This window comes from Eretmochelys imbricata, chromosome 8, assembly GCF_965152235.1.
Source record: "Eretmochelys imbricata isolate rEreImb1 chromosome 8, rEreImb1.hap1, whole genome shotgun sequence".
Classification (NCBI taxonomy): Eukaryota; Metazoa; Chordata; order Testudines; family Cheloniidae; genus Eretmochelys; species Eretmochelys imbricata.
In genome coordinates, this window is record NC_135579.1 from 105,768,186 (window position 1) to 105,788,641 (window position 20,456).

Consider the following 20,456-nt stretch of genomic DNA (forward strand, 5'->3'; position numbering starts at 1 on the left):
TGGGTGGGGGCCCAAGCAGCCCCTGGCCTAGTGTCCCTGTCCCCCAGTTACCCTGCCCAGGGCAGGTGGAGGATCCGTGCTGCGGTTCCTCACAGCTGCCTGCCCAGCTCTTACCATCAGAGCCCTGCGTGGATACAAAATTTGTATCTGCATCCATGCTGCTATCTGCAGAAATGGTCCACGGATGTAAAGCAGATACCTGCAGATTTGCAGGGCTCTAGAGAGGGGCACGGCCCAGGAGGAAGCGGTGGGGAGGGAGGCAGAGGGCGTGGAAGAGGGAAGAGAGGCGGGGCAGAGGAGCTGACCTCATTCTGTTTGATGTTTTCATTCTGTGCTTCCTTCCTCTGAAAGAACAAAGGAGAACCATGAATCGCAGAGGGGCAGTGGTGCCAAGGAGCGCTGGCTGCTGTGGTGTTAATGCTAGGCAGGTTTGTGGGGGGAACTCTCCAGCATCCAGACTCTTACGAGGGACAACAGCACCTCAGCTCCTTGCAGGAGACCTGGGATTCACCCCCTGCTCTGGCCTCTTGCTCTCTGGGCTGCCCCCCAAACCCATCTGAAGCTCTGTTCTCCTCTCCCTTACACTAGGGTATCCCCACTGACTTAGAAGGGCTGACTCTTGATTTACACTTGTGTACGCGAGAGACGAATTGGGCCCTGGTATCTCAGAGTCTCTGAGTCAGCCTTTTCATGACCCCTACACACCTTCCATGTGCGGCATCCTTTCTGGGCTTGATAAACTTCCTGGGATGTTCACTTTATTTGATGCCAGAATATCAACCTGTACTGCATCCATGTTCATGTACAAGGTCTTGGCATCTCTCTAGGAGAACCAGCAAAAAAGGAAGGAGGTTAGCAGCTTACAGGGACTTGGAGTCATCAAGGGCACGAGAAGGGCTAGCTAGAGAAGGAGGAAGGTTCCTGACAAGCCCCCTCAACTGGGCAGTCCTGGAAATGACAAGTCAGGGGGAGTCCTGGCAAAGTTTTCTTTTGCCGGTCTCCACCCATCATTGCACTGAGCATAGCCTGGGGGCTGGTTGCTGTGACTGATTCCTGAGCAGAGAAACCAAGCTTTAAAATGTTCTCAGCGAAAGGACTGGGAGCGTGTGTTGGATAGTCTTAGCACTCCCTGGTAAATGACTCCTGCTCTCAATGTTCCCTCTAATTTTTACATCCCTGTGAGGAATGAATTTTGTTATGTGCACAAATATGGAGGTGATGTGTGGTGGGGGTGGGGCTGAGGGGTTTGGAGTGTGGGAGGGGGCTCAGGGCTGGGGCAGAGGGTGGAGTTGCAGGGGAGTGAGGGCTCTGGCTGGGGGTGCGAGCTCTGGGGTGGGGCCAGGCATGAGGGGTTTGGGGTGTGGGATGCCATGGGCCTGCGGCGGGGAGAGAGGACTCCCCCTAGCCCTCTTGCTGCAGCAGCCCGGGCCTGGGGGAGCAGTGTCTCTCCCCAACCACGGCAGCTCCGTGGCCAGGGCACCTCTCCCCACTATGCATCTGTGTGGCCACAGCTTAGAGGGAACTTAGCTCTCCACTGCTGCAAGGCAGAGGCTGTCCACATTACAACAGCTTAAGGGCTAATTCCCTGGTGAGCGGTTGGCTGTCAGGGCAGACCCACTAATCAGGATGTAACCTGTGCTGCAGGGGAGACACCATGATCACGAAGGTGGTTTTCCCAGGGCGAGGTTCATCCATTGCACTGCGGGTGTGCTGACCCCTGCGATTTCCGCAAATGCGGGAAACTCGACTGCATAATTTGTGGTAGTGGGGGACTGCGTTCGCGCTCTCCCCTGGCACTCAGTCAAGCAAAGGAAGACGAAGCTCAACAGCCATGCATGAGAGGTACATAGCAGTCCCAGACTCTCTTCCCTCCATACCCTCCTGAGGATGGGCCTGGGCTTTGAGCACTGTGCAATCAAACTTACAGAGCCAGACGCCCAGCTGGGGTAAGTCGGCACGGCCCTATTGAAGTAGACGGAACCAGCTGTCTCTCCTTATGCCAGCTGAGTTTGCCATCCAACGCTTCCCCTAAAAGGGAACTGGGAAAGTCTTATTAGGCCCCATTGAGTCCAGCACGGCCCAGGAATGTTGCCTGCAGGACATTTCCTATGGCTTTGTCCTGCTCAGGTTTAAAGGGTCCATGTGCTAGGGCTTCCATTGATTTACATGGTGTTCAGTCCTGAGGTACCTCCAGGCAGGAGAGCTCAGATTCAGACAGGGGCTCATGCCTATCTCCTCATTCTGGGACACTGCTAGCCCTGCATGTCTCACCACTTTTCCAACATCACCACGCAAATCTGAGTCCAGACATGTCCCTCAGTGTTACTCCATTTACACTAAAGACGGGCCCCAAGTCAGAAAAGAACCAGCCGCTCGCCCCAGACTTCAGAGCTCAGGCCCTGCTCTGATTTGCACCAATTGTTCTACCTCATTAGTACAGGGGGATAGTGCAAGTGTACATTGATATTCACGGCATGGAGTGAAGTCTTTGGGGGTGTTGGGCCTAAACCAAATAAATTCATTTAACTGAGGACATTGTGATCTGACCCCAGTGGTTTCCGGAGTCTGATCAGGAACTGGAGCTGCACTGCGGTTTTAGAGGGATGAAACCCAGTCTCCATTATCCCTGTAAAATGGACCCAGGTTCCATACCAGTAACAAGCCCTGGCAGTTAGAGAAGCCCATTTACCATAAAAAGCTGGAACAGTCTCTCTCCTGTTGCCTTCCTCACATGTTCCTCCACAATGGGAAATGTCTGGACAAAATACTGCAACAAAACACTCCCAATAAGTGCAAAAGGAGGGGTGGGGGTGGTGTCTGGTTCCATTGAAAAGCAGCACCCGCACAGGATGTTAAAGTGCTCCAGTTCAGTGCTCCTTCCCACCTGGGATTTATCCTTCCGTTGCCCCCATTCTGCTGTTCACTTTGAGCGCCCACGCTGCTGGAGGCCAGGGTTAAACAGGTAGGGAAGGGTTGGTACTCCACCCAAGCCCAACCATATTGCTAGAGCAGCTGGGTATTTCAGCTACTGTGATCGGCAGGGGTATAGTTAACTGTCGCACCACTGGGCTTTAGAGCCGGCGTCCCCTGTGGGCGGAATGGAGGACCCTAACGCTGGATTTCTCTAGGTTGCAGGCTTTGGGTTGGGTTTGAAGCATGGCCTTTATGTTGAATTTCCTGATTTTGTATTATTCAAAACTGCAACCCATTCCATGACAGTTTCTTCTCATTTATTTACTGCCCTTAACTCCACCTCAGTGAAGGTTTTCTGCCTGGGAATCATGATTGTTAAGCAGAAGGAGAAGTGGGGTTGGGAAGGGACAAGCTCGTCCTCAAGCACTAACAGCAGAGGAGACACAGAAACTGTGGGTACGTTGCTGTATCATCAATGCCCTTTTTCTCCAGCTTTGCCCCAGTGTGAATGATCCCCTTTATCTGAATAACTCCCACTGCTCAGGAGCCTAGGGGGAGGAATCCACATTAAAATTCCCATTGCCCCACACAGAGACACTCACCTCTAGAGCGATGCTGGCCTGTCTCTGGCAGGTGGTATGATTCTCATTCCCCATAGCACACATAAGGCCGTGCACCACTCTCAGCTGGATCATCTCTTCGGCCAGTTTGGTGGAGTCCTTGGCTAGAATGCTGCAAGGAAATCAGCACAGTCAGGCTCTAAGGCTCTTTCGCATGAGAGAAGAATCCGTCAAGAACAGGAGCTTTCTGGGAATGAAATGAAAGAGCCATAGCTAGCAATTTGGAGGGACAGATTCTAGTCCTGTTGCCTTAGGTGTGGTGCTGATCCAAGTGCAAAGTGATGCCTCCATCTTTCCACGGTCACTCACAAATGACTAACACCAATGAACAAGGACGCATGCTATTCTTAAACTGAAGAGGAAGCCCATGGTTACATGTGAACAATTTAATATCTATGTTGGGAGATCTACATTTCTTTTAATGATTGACAATAAAAACACCTGATTTACATATTAAATCCTAGCAAATCCACCACGTTACCCCATAGAATCCAGGGTGGAAGAGTAAATTATATTATTTTATTATTGAGCACATCACTGGAGAAAGCAACATGGCCGGTGTTTTGCATCATCTTCTGCTTTTCAAGGGAGAAATTTGGCATAGGACCATCTTGTGGATTTTGCAGATATCGAACAGGAAGTGAGCTACAGAGAAGCATGGAGACAGCCAGAGTTTAGGGATTCACTGAGTCAGACACTGAATTTGATTTCATGCACTCTGCTGTTGATGTAAAATTGTTAAGTAGACGCATTTCACTACAAGAGACTCTCTGCTTCCTTGAGAACACAACAGGCTCTGTACTGTTACATAGCATGGTTTGGTCCAGCTATGTGGCAAGGTGCTAACACTGTCCCTCTCTATGCTGGCCTGGAAACAGAGGGAACATTCTGACTCTGTATTAATGGCCAGAGTAAAGGTTGATATTATATTTCTTCACCTATAATAAAAGCTTTGAATAATTTCAGGTGGTGTTAGTAACAGGGGAGGATCTGGATTTTGGTACCCAAGCAGAAGTGCTTCTCTCTAAGCTCCTGAGCACTTTTGTGAATGGATGAAAGCCCCCGAAGTCTATATAGAGGAGTTACAGAGCCACAGGGATATACTCAGACAGCAATGGCAGAGGGCTAAAGATTCCCTATGAAGAATAACGACTGGCCTTTTCTCTATAAAGGAAGCAGCTTCTCTAAATCCTGTATAAATCTCCCTTTGTATTTTGCTCTGAATTTTCTTACCCGATAGCTTTTGCTGCAGCGGCTTGCTGTATATACACCGACAAGGGCTCAGGAAGATGGAGTATGGCTGGGTCTGAATGGGGGAACATTAGACAGGATGAAAACTACGGCTAGAGCCATACTTCTGCCATAAAGCTTTAGTAATAACCTGGGGAATTAGACCAGTAGTACCTGAAGAAAAGAGGATTTGTGAGATTAGAGCAACATCCCTAAGGGAATCTACCTACAAATGTACTGTAGCTCAGGGCTCCACAATGAGCTCTCACTGCTCAGCGACTGTGCCAGGCTAATGCAGCGACTCAAACATTCTGGGACATTACAGTCTGTTTCATTGAGACAGGATGTGGGTCAGAAACCAAGGTTTCCCTGACTCTTGAAAAGGTGTCCTGGGATCTTTAATTTCCTCTGGCCACATGCAGAAGGGAATTGAGTTTAAGATCTCCTCTGAAAGACAGCGCCGCATCCCCTGCTCTCCATTAATTTGGCTGCATTAACTGAACAAATCCACACAGTTCACAAATAGCATCAAAATTCCCATTCCTGCTCTGAGGGCTCCAACAAGCTGGATGTTTGCAGTTGCCTGGCAGTTTCCATTACCCAAAACAGACAAAGCTGAACTCTGCAACTCGCCAGAGGGTCACTGGAAAACAGGACTCAGGAGCCTGCATCAGAGGAAGCAGCATCAGAGGAAGCACTGACAGTGACAGCCACATGTGGAGGTATGTCTGTACAGTTGCAATGGGGACGGGAACAGGGGATATGAAGGCATGGAGAGTGCAGTGCCAGCCTCCACTGCCATGGGGCCCTGCCTGCCATCTCCTCTCACCTTGTTGCAGGAAAGGGGAAGGGAAAAGAGAGGGCGGCCGCAATCCCAGGAAGGACACCCCACTTCCTGAGACTGCACCAACCTACCCATGGAGTTCAGCTGCTCTGATGAAGTGGGGAGGAGAAAGGGAGATTCCCTTCTACTTTGGCCTCTTGCAAGGCAGAGCTTAAGGGACACATGGTTTCTAGGTCCTGCTAGGAAGGGGATGTGGGCGCCTAGCCCTTTGCTATGTTTCCTGTGGCGGTGGGCATCAGCCTCCCAGCAGGACCCAGCCAGTTGTTCCACGCCCCCCCCCCCCCGTCGCCTTCCATTGCAGGTGACCTCACTCTTCTCTGGAGAGGGGGTCCAGGCTGCAAGAGGAGCACTCAGGCCCACTGCAGTGGGTACCATGCCCACTAGGAAGAGACTTCTGCATCTCCTCTTCTGAATAGCCAACACCATCTCAGATCAGCCAGGCGGTTGGCTGCAGCCTCTGACCTCTGCCAAGGTAGCGCAGGGATGGATTAGCGAGAGCCGGTTACACCAGGGGCTCTCAAACTTTTGTCCTGGTGACCCCTTTCACACAGCAAGCCGCTGAGTGCCACCTCGCTTATAAATTAAAAACACTTTTTTTATATTTAACACTGTTAAAAATGCTGGAGGTGAACCGGGGTTTGGGGTGGAGGCTGACAGCTCGTGACCCCCCAGGTAATAATCTCGTGACCCCCGAGGGGTCACGACCCCCAGTTTGTGAACCCCTGGGTCACACCCAAGGAGACTAAAGTACCAAAGTTGCCCATTAGTGGCTGGTGAATCACCTGAGCAAGCAGAGCAAGAGCAACCCACTTTGCAGCATTCTGCAGCCTCCAAGCAGACATGAAGGGAACCTGTTGTGACCGCTTACCTTCCAGGGCTTTGCCTTTCACTTTAGCAGTCTCTTTCCCCGGTGATATAAGTAATTCAACCAGACCCTTCAGCAGCACTGGCCGGACTTCATAGGCCATGAGATCCTTTATCAGCTGAATGGCTAGAGACAAGGAAAGAGGCCAAAGTGCCACCTTGGTGCTCTAACAAGGCTGCACAGCAATCCCAGCAGCAGGTGAAACATCAGAGACAATGGTTTGAACGCTGGCTCCTGAAAGAGCTGCATTTTCCTTCTGCCTGTTTAAAGTAAACCTCCTTGACTAGGGTTGGACTCTGCGCTGTTCCCTTCTGGAAGCTGCTCGGAAACAGAACAGGAGGCCAAGATATGCTCTGCGCATCTGAGAGCAGAACCATGTTCTCCAGGGCTCGTAGATCCCAGGTGACATTATTACCCCATGGGCTGGCCAGCAAGTGTATGTGGATGGCAAAGAGTCCAGCCAAAACATGGCTGGCTTTCTATTAAGACATGGACCTCTGTATTGCATGGAACTCTCTGGGACATAGTGGGAGGGTGCTGAGGTACTGGACATGTGAAGGTTACATTAACTTTACACATGTGCACCATGGAGAGCAGCGCTGGCCCACTGCAGGCTCCAGGTGGAAGGGGCAGGAGCAGCCCCTTTGCTGGAGCAGCTTCCCCACACACCTTTCAGGAGTTTCAGTCTGGGAATGTTGGAAATTTGGAAAGTGCTGGCACGCGGATGCAATGGCTCCTGCTGGGAACTCCCAGACCCTCCATCTGCAGGGGGCAGAATCAGGACTCTGGAGCACCTCAGAGAGTCATCAAGCTCCAGGATTAGTGCAAACATGAAACCTTTACCCAGTAACATAGTAAAGATGCAGGCACCACACTCAATGCCCCCCTCAGCTTGCAGCCACCTGCTCTGATGCCTCCAACAGCCGGGCAGCAGAGCCAACCATCCCCAGGGCAGCTGCCGAGAGGCCAGAAGCAGCTCCCCACCAGCACGTCTCAGCTCAGCTCATAGCAGAAGGGAGAAGCTGGGGCTGGTCTGGGAGCAGGGCTCTGGGAGCACCAGCTCATTTGCATACCCATGATGCATTGCACATTGAAAAGCCTTTCTTTGAACATTTCAGTGACTGTGGAAAGACGTGCTAATTTCTGTTCAACTTCATTTATGAGGATTGGCCTGCACAGAACACAGAGCTCAAAAATGAGAAGATTTGTGAAAACCCACAGTTCCCCTCCAAAAGTCATCCTACTTTTATATTCAGGATTTTTTTCTCCTCAGAGGGAATAAATCTTTTGCATTTTACTAAAAATTTCTGTGGCAATAAGCTTTTCTGAGTTTACATGCAATTTTTTTAATTGTTCTGTGAATAAGTCTAATTTTTGTGGAAAAAGTAGATACCATTTTTATTTGATGTCTATAAAATAATTCATAAAAGCTATGAGTCAAATGCTTTGTTTTCATAAGCCATTGAAAGTTTAAGTGCAATTGTTTTTTCTATGGGGGAAGAAAAAACCTAATTCTTTAGAAGTTGCATATATCCCCATCCTGTGTCCTTGCACCCCCTGTCCACATGTGTCCCTCCACCCCCATTCAGGCACCCACTCCCCTTATCCCCATGTGGCCCTGCCCCCTCTTCTCCTGTCCCTTTGTGGCTCTGTACCCCCTTCCCCTAACCCCCTGTGTCTCTGTGCCCCCACCCAGCCACTCCCCTGTCCCTATGTATCCCTGGCTCCCCTCCCCCTGTCCTCATGTGTCCCTGAGCCTCCACCCGGCCAGTCCTCTGTTCCTGTGTCCCTGAGCCTCCTCCCCCTGCCCCATGTGTCTGTGCCCCCACTCCCCTGTCCCTATGTAGCTCTGCACCCCCTCCCCATCACCATGTGGCCCTGCACCTCCCTCCCCTCTGTGACCCTGTGCCTCCACTCCCATTCAGCCCCTGTCCCAGTCTGTCTTCCCCCACTAGCCCTTGTAAGCCCATCTGACTCCCCGAGCACCCCAGACAGATGTTGTCTGTCTCCCCATAGCCCCTGTCTTCTGACCTGGCCTGACAGGTGCTGTGAAGAAGTCTGGCTTTCTCTTAGCTGGCTGGGAGCTGCTGCTTTGTTCGATCACCACAGCACCCTCTGGTGGGCAAAAGGCAGAACTGCAGCAACATTTTAGCAGAAGCTTTTTCTGAGCAAAAAGTTTAAAAATATGTGGGGTTCATTAATTATGCATGCACGCAGTAGTGCAGAATTCCCCCAGGAGTAAAAGAGAAATGGAGTAACTCTGGGCCTTCACAAAGTTGCTCCACTAGGCAAGTAGATGAGCTGTTGCTTAAAAAGAACCTCAAAAATATATTGAACTTTAAATGTATTTTACACAGTTGAATCTGTTCAATACAAAAAGCAAGTTTTTTCCTCTCCAAAAAAAAAAAAAATCATAAAGAAGAACATTTTTAAAATAAAAACATAAATTTATTTGTATGTAACTGTAGTGGGGTGGCTGCCCCACTCCTATCCTAGATGGGGCTTCAGCAGGCCAGGGAGGTGATGCAGGCGGGGGCCAATCAGAGGCTGCATTAGAGACAGCCAATTAGAGCCAGACTCAGCCATATATAAAGGCTGTCCAGGAAGGGCACAAGGAGTCTCTCCCTGGTGGTCAAAGGAGGAGGATAGGTGCCTCTGCTGGAAGGTAGCACCTTGGACAGAGCAGTGCTGGGGAAGGCCAGAAGGAGCTGGGGAGCTCTGGCCAAGGAAAACCGCAGGCTGCTGGCCTAGGCCAGGCAGGTCCATAGGGCTGAAGGGGAAGTGTCCCAGGGACAATAGCAGGGCAAGGGGAGAGAAGGAGGGCAGAGAGGCTCCTGCTAGAGGGTCCCTGGGTTGGGACCCCCCTTCCCCTTGTGCTGCACTGGGCTGAAGAGGAGTGTGGCCCGATCCAGGCTGTGGCTGGGTCCTGCGATAAGGGGCTAGACTTAGAGGCTGCAGCTGGCCCCTACAACAGGTGCAGATTGTGGACTGCTGATAACCCCAAACCCCTGGAAGGGGGTGAGACTGGAGCAGTGGGCACTGCTGGAGGGCAATGTCCTGAAGAGGATGCTGCTGAGCAGGGAGCAATGAGGGTCCCCAAAGCAGCAGAGCAGACAAGGGGCAAGGAAGGCACCATGCGGAAAAGGTGCTCCATGACTGGACAGAGCTAATTCCTGGAGGAACCAGCGGGAGGTGCTAGTGGTGGTGAGTTCTAACCCCATCACAGTAACACAAACAATTAATTCCTTTCCTGCTTTTTTCACAACATCAAGTAGCTTCATTGAATTGAAGCCTCAAAAAATTGGGTAAAAACTCATAAATATTCCTTTCCATGGAAATCTTTAGTAAAAGGTGAAAGATTTATACAATCTGAAGAGAAACCAAAGCATACCTTCAGCTCTGCAGAAGTGCTGCCAGGGCAAGACCATCACTTTATTACATCACTGTGACTATACTGATGGATGGCTAAACCCCCTTGTGCTGTTGCACTCCATATGCTTTATAGAAATATGCTTATGAATATGACATAACTAGAACATGCTTTACACTAAATACTCCTTGTATGGTGATATTAGAAAGCTTGCACTCTACTGAGTGTGTTCATACTATTTGTTTGTATGTGTGATGTTATTAGTGTAATATAATATCTCATTGAAAGGTGACAGGGCCAAAAGAGTTAATTAACTCACAGACTGACCTGACCCATGACCGAACTTTAGAGACTGGTTAGGAAGAGATGTAAATGAACAGCGCTTTGAAATGCAAGTCTGCATTGTTAGAGAGAGAAGGGGAGATGTTTGTTCAGGTCTTGTGATGTCAGCAAACAAGTCTTGTCTATGGCTATAGCTTTGATTCAAAGATCAAAAAAGGAATACTAACATTTAGGAAGACACTTGACTAAAATAGTATTGTTGTCTCTTTGAAGGTTGGGGTAACCTGTATCTGAACTGATCAATGGATAAATTACCTTGTGCTAATTGCCACAATGTTTGGGAGAAGGAAAGTGAAGCTGATTGTTTTCTCAGACCAAAAGGCTGCTGGAAATGTATAAAGACCTTGGGATATGATCCTTCTTCATCTCAGATCTGCTTTTGGCTTCAAGAAGGGGAAACCCTAAGCCACAAGGATTGAGATCCCCAGTCACTGACTAGAGTCACCCTGAATATGGATATTGGGCTATAACTTATGGACTATTGCCAGAAGGACTCTTGGCAACTACAAGCTCATCTCTGCTAGATATTTGAACCTCAAGAATTGAATTCAAGTCTCTATGTATATTGATCTTTTAACCAAAAAGAAAAGGAGTACTTGTGGCACCTTAGAGACTAACCAATTTATCTGAGCATAAGCTTTCGTGAGCTACAGCTCACTTCATCAGAGGCATACTGTTAGTCTCTAAGGTGCCACAAGTACTCCTTTTCTTTTTGCGAATACAGACTAACATGGCTGTTACTCTGAAACCGATCTTTTAACTAACACACTTTTCTTATTAACTAAACTAAAATGTATTAAAAAAGAATAGACTATAAGCCTGTATTTGGGGTAAGATCTAGGTTATTTGACCTGGATCTGGGACTTGGTCCTTTGGAGTGAGGAGAACCTTTTCTTTTATATGATGAAATAAGATTTTCAGAATTTATCACCATATGTTTGACGTGTGTCTGGATGGAGGCCTGAGGCTGGGTACTTTAAGGGAACTGTGTTTGGAAGTCTGAGTACCCAGGGAGGTGCTGTAGAAGCTGTTTTGGGCTGGCTGGGTAAAGCTAAGTATTGGAATATCCACTAGTGTCTGGGGTTTGTCTGCCCTGTTCTGTTTGCAGTGCACCCTGATTGAGTGACCTCAGCAGGCTCCCACAGGCAGCATCGTCGCAGCACGGATTATTTCTATATCTGGAGTTAGAGTAAGATATGAACATGTATCACCGATGTAAACATATTAAGTGGAAGCCATTAAGGGTGCGTCAGAATTGGTGACCTGTCAAGGGCTCTGTTTACTTGCAAACCTGCCTGTGTATGGTGGGCCAGGCCAGGAAGGATGGAGGCTGGGGTCTCTCAGGACTTGTGACCCTGTCACATGGTACTGGAATCCATCTTAAATCTGGTCTTTTTCCATTTAGAAGGAGGGTTGGGGACCCAGGAAGATTCCCGCTTGGTGCCAAAGCTATAAAAGCGGGTGGAACAGGACACCAGGGGCCAGTCATGAGAGCCCCTGCTTACCACCTAAAGATGTCGGCTGGAACTAACTAAGACTGTAGCAGGGGAAAGGATGGGGCCCAGACAAGGAGTCTCATCTGTGAAAGAAGCTTATCAGTTTTTTAATGTATTCAGCTTAGACTTGTGTGTTTTTGCTTTATTTTGCTTGGTGACATACTTTGTTCTGTCTGTTATTACTTGAAACAACTTAAATCCTACTTTTTATATTTAATAAAATTGCTTTTGTTTATTAGTAAACCCAGAGTAAGTGATTAATACCTGGGGAAAGCAAACAGCTGTGCATCTCTATCAGTGTCATAGAGGGTGGACAATTCATGAGTTTAACCTGTATAAACTTTATACAGAGTAAAACTGATTTATTTGGGGTTTGGATCCCATTGGAAACTGGGTGCTGGAGATAAGTGAAAACTGCTCAGCAGGTTACCTAAAGTCTGCAGCTTTGGGGGTGTGGTCCAGACCCGGGGTCTGTGTTGCAGCAGGTATGCATGTCTGGCTTAACAATGCAGGGTTCTGGAGTTCAAAGCTGGCAGGGAAAACAGACTCGGAGGTAATTTCAGCACATCAGGTGCCAGTCCCAAGGGGGTCTCTGTGACCAAACCTATCAAATCCCTGTTTCTACAGCCTATTGCTCTGGTCCAATTAAACTGCGAGTTTGCTCCTCGGAACTAGGGTCTCTGGGAGGAAACCCACCCCATGGACCAGGGAGTTGGAATGCAGGTTGCAATGCATTATGGGCATGCAAATGTGCATCCCAGGTAGGTCTGAGAGCACAGGGGAGCCCCGGCCTCCGAGCTGAGGCCACAGCCCCTGGAATGCAGCTCTGGGAGGGGCAGTGGCTCCCGGGGTCTCCACAGCTGCTCTGGGCACAGCTCCATACACCGGTTACCCGGGGCCACACAGGAGATGCCCCTGGGCTGGGACCCTGCAGGTGCTGGACTCTGAACCTCGGGTGGAGCAGGCGGGCTCGGGCCGCTGGTCACTCCTGTTTGCCTGCAGGAAAGGGCCAGTGAAAGGGCTGCTGAGCTGCCCAGGTGAGCCGCGGGGGCCAGATCGGCCTTTGCCTGGAGCCTGCAGGGGATCCTGCCCCACCCCCTGTGGTCAGTACAGCCTGCCCAGGGGCAGCAGAGAGCAGGTGGTTTTGTCCCCAGCCCTTGCCATCCCCGGGCTTTGCCGCCAGGGCTTGGCTTTGCCAGCCTGCAGCCACTGCATAGCTCGTTAACCTGCCTGTGGAGACCCACGTCCCCAGCCCCGCTCCTGCAAACCAGTGACGGGAGCCATTGGCCCTCCTTGGTAGGATGGGAAAAGCCAGAGACACACACAGCCTTTGCACAAGCAACACCCCCCGGCCGGGCCCGGCAAGGAGGCTGGAGCTGGGGGGCGGCGTGCTGACAACACACAACTGGGTTACAAACCACCCACCCCTCATCAGAGGGTAGCCCGGGGTGCGACCTGGTGTTGCACCCAACTGCTTGGCCTGTGCAGTAACAGGCACTCCGCCTTCAGCCCTTGTGACTTGCCTGTCTTCCTTTCCGAAGGCGGGGCCCTGGTGCCAGGTCCGTTAAATTCCTTAGAGCTCAGTGAGCAGCCGAAAGGCAAATCCACCCAGCCCAGTGCTCACGCACTCTGCTTGAGCTGAGCTCTGAGGACACTGCGGCTGCTGCCTTGAAGTGACTCTTCACAGGCTCACTGAGAACCTCCCCAGAAATGACTCAAACGTCTGCTTTCCTCCTCAGCAGACAGCATAAGGGATGTGGTTCCTACCTTCATACTGAACTTCCAAGTGCATAGAGCTCAGCACGCCCAACACAGCATCCACAATGCTGGGATGGGCTGCTCCCACGATCACCTGACAAGGAAAGGAACAAGCAGGGTGTTTATTCCTCACAGCTCTCCCCTCTGTAGCCCACTGAAATATTCACGTATTTGATCCTCAGGATACAGAGAAGTGCACACAGCACTGTGCTCTGAGAGACTCAAGGAAATGGCCTCTTGGGGCTGATTCTGCAACCATCATTCAGGATAGTGAGCACTTATTCTTGAATAGGACTCCTCATGTAAGTGCTCACCAGTGTAGTGGTGGTTGCCCAGTCTAGCCCTATGGTTCTAAGACTAAGGACTGCAGTTATTGGGGCAGCAAACTATTAATTACCATCATTTAATATTTGTAATATGGCAGTACCCAGAGACTCCAATCAGGATCAGGGCCCCACTGCTCTGGGGCTAGACAAAGAGGTAGAAAAGTCCCCTGCCCCAAGAGCTTACAGTGAAAGAAGACAAATGTTATACAAAGTGTGGGGAAAAGGGAGACAAACTCTTTAAAAATCCCCATAAAATCCTTTCCTCCTCTCAGGACTCCTCAAACCTGAGCATGCGGTTCATTGATCTCCAGCTAACTGAGGCATTAGAATAGCTTTGAGATTTTAACAGGGTGTGTGTCTCTGTCTCTCTCATATATATATGGTATGTAACAGGAGAGATCGAGAGAGACATTTTATGTTCAAAGATCAAGGATCCGTGGTCCTGCAGATTTGGGGAGGGTGGTGGCAACCCCCCCTTCCTTGATGACAAGGGACTGAAATTTCAAATGGAAGATTGTCAGAATTAAATTCAAGAGCAGCAGACTGCATCAGAGCTGCTACCTACCTCACAGCTTAGCTCTTACTCTGGGTAATTAACATATAGCTAAAACGTTTTATGTAAGTGCATATTTCCAGGCCAGGGAGAATTTAAGAAGGGTCAGAAGACCAGAACCCCATTCCCTCAATTTAAAAAAAAAAAAAAAAAAAAAAGGCACACCAAAGTGCAGGATTGAAAACAGTAGCACTAAAGACCATATAGTTCATTCTAAAACAAAAAGGCGTACTAGTGGCACCTTAGAGACTAACCAATTTATTTGAGCATAAGCTTTCGTGAGCTACAGCTTACTTCGTTGGATGAACGATGTAGCTCACAAAAACTTATGCTCAAATAAATTGGTTAGTCTCTAAGGTGCCACAAGTACGCCTTTTCTTTTTGCAAATACAGGCTAACACAGCTGCTACTCTGAAACCTATAGTTAATCCTGTATGCCATTCCCTTTGAAGTTCCCCGGAGTAAGGGCAGGACACGTCTTTAGAGGCATGTCCTCTCCTACAGCTGAGGTTATATTTTCATACTAGGCTTTCACAATAAGTAACAGACTGGAGGAGAAGGGGAATTATAAAATATCTTTCATACTCAATTTATTTAAAAGCAGCATATTAGATCCTGATGGAGCAGGGACTATGTAAACAACAGTAGCAGCCTTTATACACTCAGCACTTGCTCACACACAGCCTTGGAGTTTAGCATCTGTGTTACTGAGAGGGAAAAGTCTAAGGGGAGAATTGTTCATGATTTCATTATCCAAATCAGACAGAAAACAGCTCTGTGCACCTCTTTCCTTTTCAGTGTGTTCTCAGCCTCAGGAACTGCTGGGGAACTTGAAGAGCACACACTGTGCTGATGACATGCAACTGGGCACAAAAGGATCCTTGCTTCAGAATTCTCTTATCCAGTACTACCTCAACAAGGAACTTTCAGATTGGCTTATCCACACAGGGTATGCAGCCTTAGACATGTTAGGACATATCAGCTGAGTATATACTGGGTGTGCTTGTGGATGCAATAAGCTCTTCTCTGGGCTCCTTAATAAGGCAAGAACTGTAGCAGGATTTCCACTCACCTTTAGCCTCCAGCTTATGATAGATTCATTATGAAACAGAGTGTTCTGATAAAACTAAAGCATAGGCTAAAGTTTGATTACATCCCGTTCTGCTCACCTGCACAGTCCTGAGTGTCTGCAGAGACAGCTGTTGGGCTTTGGGGGATGTGCATGGCAGCAAAGCAATCAGGCCTTTGTATACCTGGTTCTGATACTTTGGATTGCCATGGCCTAAAGAGTCCAACAGAATTTGCACTTGTTCTTGAGTCTCTTCGGACTTGGAATTGGCCAAAAACTCAGCTATTGATCGCACACCTGTGTATAAGAAGATTTACTGAGTTGCATAGTTGGAAAGCCCAAGTGGTTACACATCTGAGGTTAGACAGAAACTTGGAAATTTTATTGAAATCCAGACTATCAAAAACACTGTCCCATTTTAATCAGTGCTGCTGGAGAGGTAGAGATGGGGAGTAATCTTCATTCTTGTGAGTTTATCAGTAGCTATTACACGGATTTTAAAATATAATAGGCCAAATTCTCAGCTGGTATAGAAGGGCAAAATGCTGCTGAAGTCAATTGAATGACATACATTTACACCAATAAAGAATCTGGCCCCCTGAGGTAAATGGTGCATAGAGAGTATCACTTTACTGATTCTATCCCACTCCTCTCACTGCTGAGGAAGTTGTCCAAACCTTGAGCATCTGTCACTGATTTTAGTGGTGGGTTCCCTTTTACAATGGGAAAAGCATTTATTTTTTTCCAGTCTTCAAAAACATCTGAAGAGATCTAGCTTTTCCTTTTCAGAAAAATTCCTGATTTCTCAATAGATATCAATCATAGAAAATTTTAGCCCCAAGAGGGAAAGTTTGGAGAGGTAGCAGTGGGTGAATACAGCAGGTTATAATGAAAACTCTTTTGCAACCTTAGCCACAGTAGTTGCCACCAGCATGACTGCTGTAATACATCAAAGGAAAAATACTGTACAAAAAGTATGCTCATTAAAAATGAGAAGGGGGATGAAATGTAACCACTCAGCAACGGCTGAGACTCTGAACTCCTTTCAACAAGAGAAAAAATAAAATAATCTTCCATCACTAGGACTCTCATAGAGTGAAAGGAACAGGTTCAGTTCTGTAAGGAGCCCTTGACGTTTGGAGGTCAGAGAGTACAGACTCGCCTAAATGGATGTAACCCCATTCCTTTGATAAAGAATGCAGATGGCATGGCACTTACCATAACTTTCACAAATGAGCTCCTTATACTTCCTGCCAGCGTTTGCTACGAGTTGGAGTAGCTTTATTGACTCCCTTTTGTCCTCTTCCTTCAGTTGGTTCAGCCCTAGTATTTCCAGGAGAGTCAGCACACCTCCAACCTCCAGAAATTCAATAAGATACTTGTGGCTACAGAGATGAGGGGAACAAAGCAAAAAATATACCACTTGGAACAAAATCTTCCTTCCTCAGATCTCCATATTACTGGGAACCTTCTTCCTACCTCCTTGCCTCCAGTTTGTGTCTAAGCTCCCGGACGGAGACGACAGCTACCAGAAGCTTGACTTGGAACCCAAATGTGAAGGCCCCACATGTCAGTATGATGTGCTCCCAATAGGCTACCAGGTGAGATATTTACCTCTGATTGTCCATATTTGGATACTGACCTACATGCACAGAGAACTTTGGGTCTCCATACACAGGGTGCTCACTGGATCCCTAACTAGTGTGTTAGCAATCAGACCACTCCTGGGAAACGAGGGACTCACTGAGCAATTGCATAGCATAGGCAACATCATAAAATATTTACAGTATTCTTGGGAAGCACAAAGAGTCCTGGCTTTGCCCAGCCTTGTGTGAAGTAACATATGCAGCACCTCCCACCTGCCCATGACTGATTTATCCATTTCTACAGAGCGCTGATCACCATGGTATCTGACCTCCCGAAACTGGGCTCTGCTGCCCAGGGGACACAATTCAAAACAGGTCCAACTGCACAGCCTACTAAGAGTGTGTGTGGGAGTCTCCAGGCATGAAGGAGGCTCACTGACTGTGGGGATCCAGAGACCTGCAGAGGAGATAGGAGAGGCTTGGCCAGTTATGGGTACATGCTGACAGCAGGGTGTTCAAAAACACAGATCATGGACTGTTGCCCTTTCCCAGACCATCCTTGTAGTAAAATATTAAGACTGGCCCCTCACCTCACAATCCTCACCCTGGGCTGGCACAACTCTGGGATGTTAAAGCCACCCAAATAATTCTTGTTGAAGTGACATAGAAATACTCACCTACTTGCAGCTGACAAAAAGATGCCAATGGACTTTAGCTGCTGATCTAGGTATATTCCATACATGTAGCTGTTTGACAATGTTAAGGAGCAAATACTGAGACAATTTTTCACATTAAACCTGGTCACTGCATCTGGTCTGGCTGGTAGCTTGGTGGCAATGTGTGGCATTACACCTGGGGAACCTGTCTTTGGGAAAGGGCTAGGATGACCAGATGTCCCGATTTTATAGGGACAGTCCTGATTTTTGGGTCTTTTTCACACATAGGCACCTATTACCCCCCACCTCCTGTCCCAATTTTTGACACTTGCTATCTGGTCAGCCTAGAAATGGCACAGGCCTTAATTTTCCAGGCTAGCTGGGTTGCAAACCACTAAGGAGGCAGCATGCTCATCCCCAGAGTGGGTGTGAAGTGACTCCCTGCCTGTAGCATTGATGGGCTTGGCAGGGAGTTTACATTTTGTCCTCAACTAGAAGGATGGGATGTCCTGATATAGGACCTGTGAGAGGGGAAGGAGAAAACAAGGGGAATCTTGTGTAATTTAAAACCCAATAATACCCTTGGTGTGGAACTTCCCTCAGATTCCAGCTTTTATGGGCCAAGCTCTTCTCCCTGAACGACTGGACTCAGGTATTTCCACAGAGAGGGGCTACCTTAAATCATATTGGGGGAAAAGAACATTTGGAAGAGAATCTTCCCCTCGATTGCCCCACCACCTCTTCTGGCATCCCAAAGAAGTAGATACGTGAGCCTCAGCCATGCTGTTAGGCGGGTCAGAAACAAGCTGGCTCCCTGTGAGAATTCCAGCTCCAACTCTGGTCCTGTCTTTCCTTGATTTGCCTTAATGAAATTGCCCAGAATGTGGCTACGAGCAGCTTTGCTAGCATTGTCCCATTCCTGCAAGAACCCCATCAGTCTGCTGATGGCTGCCTGCTCCTTTGTGGAAGTCATGATCAATACTGTCCTACAGGGGAGAGAGAGAGGTTATAGAAACCCTTAAAGATAAATGTAGGCTGTACAAATGAGTAACACCAGCCCTAATTATATTTTCTCCTTGTCTAATGCTTTGCAGCTAAAGATCATAAAGCACTTGACAAACATTGATTAATGTAATCTTAATCTTCCTTTATTCCCGTTATCTTCATTTTACATCTGGAGAAACTGAGGCATAAAGAAATTAACTGATTTACCCAAGGCCACATAGTAAATCTGGGGCAGAGCTGGGATTAGAATCCAGATCTCCTGATTGAGTCACAAGATCATCTCCCCAAGAGCAGTCTCCCTCCCAGATATGAATAAAGCACTTTAATGTTACAAATTTTCTTAATCTCAGATTCTTGCTAGCTTGAATATTTGATCACATGACAGGCCCTGCCAGAGGGTAAGGAGGATGAAATAAGAGCAGAGATGCACAGGATCTTGTCGATAAAAGGGTGGATTTGGGAAGCTTTTGCATTTTGAACCTTTTTGTCCTAGGTCATGTCGTATTATTTAATTTCTCTTCAAGTGCCGAGAGCTTTCAACGGCACATTTTTAAATAAATTCAGGGGGAGAAATGAAATAATAATCCAAGGAATAGGGCAGCTACAGAAAATCCCAACTGACTTTGTGACCTTCAATACAGTGATACCCATTTTGCTGAATTTCTTTGGCATATTTGGGCATTCTCTGTCTACCCCTTCCCCCCAAAATTTACAAATTTTCTGGTGTAATTAGTTCTGGTAAAAAGTGCAGACTGACAGCTCTGGAAGATAAAGATGGTTTAATCACATCGGTCCCAATCTTGCAAACACACATGCTTAACTTTAAACTTGTGAGTAGTCCCAATGTGGGGCTTAAAGTTAAGCAAGTGCATGGGTGTTTGTAGAATCGGAGCCAAAGGAGGTACAAGACAGGCAGAAATACTGCAAGCTTCTCTCCACACAGTCCTGTCAACACGCTTCATCTGTGTGGATGACAGAGAGTTCAGTCCTTGCCTCTTTCCGTTCTTGGCCCCTCTGCTGAGATTGAGGCCTTGTCTATGTGAGAAAGCTGCAATGGTTTAATTTAAGGTGTAATTTAAAAGCAAATTAGTTAAACCAATGCAAACCCTGTCTGGACACTTATTTCAGGGCTTCTCTCAGTTTAGTTTAAATTAGGTCTGTTTGGGTCCATGCCTATTTGCTATCAGTAAAGTGCCTAGCACTTGTCTACTAGGAACTTGACTGCACAAAAGGCACCGGATTGAAACCAATGACCTAAAGGTGAAATGCTCTGTAGTTAAGTGTATTAAAAAAATTAAAAACAAAAAAAACAATCACCCTAGAAAGTTGGATAAAGAAACAATTCTGCTGGGTTAAGAGGAGTTGGGATTTCATTAGGGAATTAACAGTCTGTGGTTTGTAGGAGTCTGTGTCCTTGGCAGAGTGTATTCAGGATCTCCTTTGAGGGAGGACAAGGTTTAAAATAAATCAGTTTTCCCAAAATAGTTGTGATTGGAAGTGTTATTAGCCATAACAAATGTTAGTGCTGATGGGAGACTGGCCTGTTAGGAGCCCTTTGTCGAAAGTCATATTTCACAGTCTCATGAGCTTTTTCCAGTGATTTACAGAATATTTGTGAAACATTATGTGCAAGGCTCAAGACAGACACTGAGAGAACAACTAGTGTGTTGAGGGAATGAGTATTTCACAGAGATGGTTTGCATCAAATTTACAGGCCCATAAAGAGCTCCTATGTCCTCTACAGAAATCTAGTTAAAAGAACTTAACAGTCTGAAGCATCCCAAAATTGATTCTAAATTAACATTTCCATATTTATGTTTGAG

At 47.7% G+C, this 20,456-nt stretch overlaps 1 protein-coding gene and 3 non-coding genes across 4 annotated transcripts; 2 read left to right on the forward strand and 2 right to left on the reverse strand.

The window, feature by feature from the left end:
* Window positions 1-324: 324 nt before the first annotated feature.
* On the reverse strand, window positions 325-18,601 carry ARMH1 (armadillo like helical domain containing 1). The gene is made up of 11 exons (XM_077825182.1): window positions 18,396-18,601; window positions 17,650-17,718; window positions 16,605-16,771; window positions 15,487-15,683; window positions 13,448-13,532; window positions 6,476-6,598; window positions 4,767-4,839; window positions 3,516-3,645; window positions 2,690-2,767; window positions 704-823; window positions 325-342 (listed from the first exon to the last, which is right to left on the reverse strand). Exons 1-11 carry the CDS (start codon window positions 18,599-18,601, stop codon window positions 325-327), a joined length of 1,266 nt encoding a protein of 421 aa, XP_077681308.1.
* On the forward strand, window positions 1,630-1,793 carry LOC144269674 (U1 spliceosomal RNA). The gene has a single exon (XR_013346986.1). It is a non-coding gene; the product is annotated as a U1 spliceosomal RNA (small nuclear RNA).
* On the forward strand, window positions 7,721-7,838 carry LOC144269699 (U5 spliceosomal RNA). Its single transcript, XR_013347004.1, has one exon. It is a non-coding gene; the product is annotated as a U5 spliceosomal RNA (small nuclear RNA).
* Window positions 9,746-9,861, reverse strand: LOC144269698 (U5 spliceosomal RNA). The gene has a single exon (XR_013347003.1). It is a non-coding gene; the product is annotated as a U5 spliceosomal RNA (small nuclear RNA).
* Window positions 18,602-20,456: the final 1,855 nt, after the last annotated feature.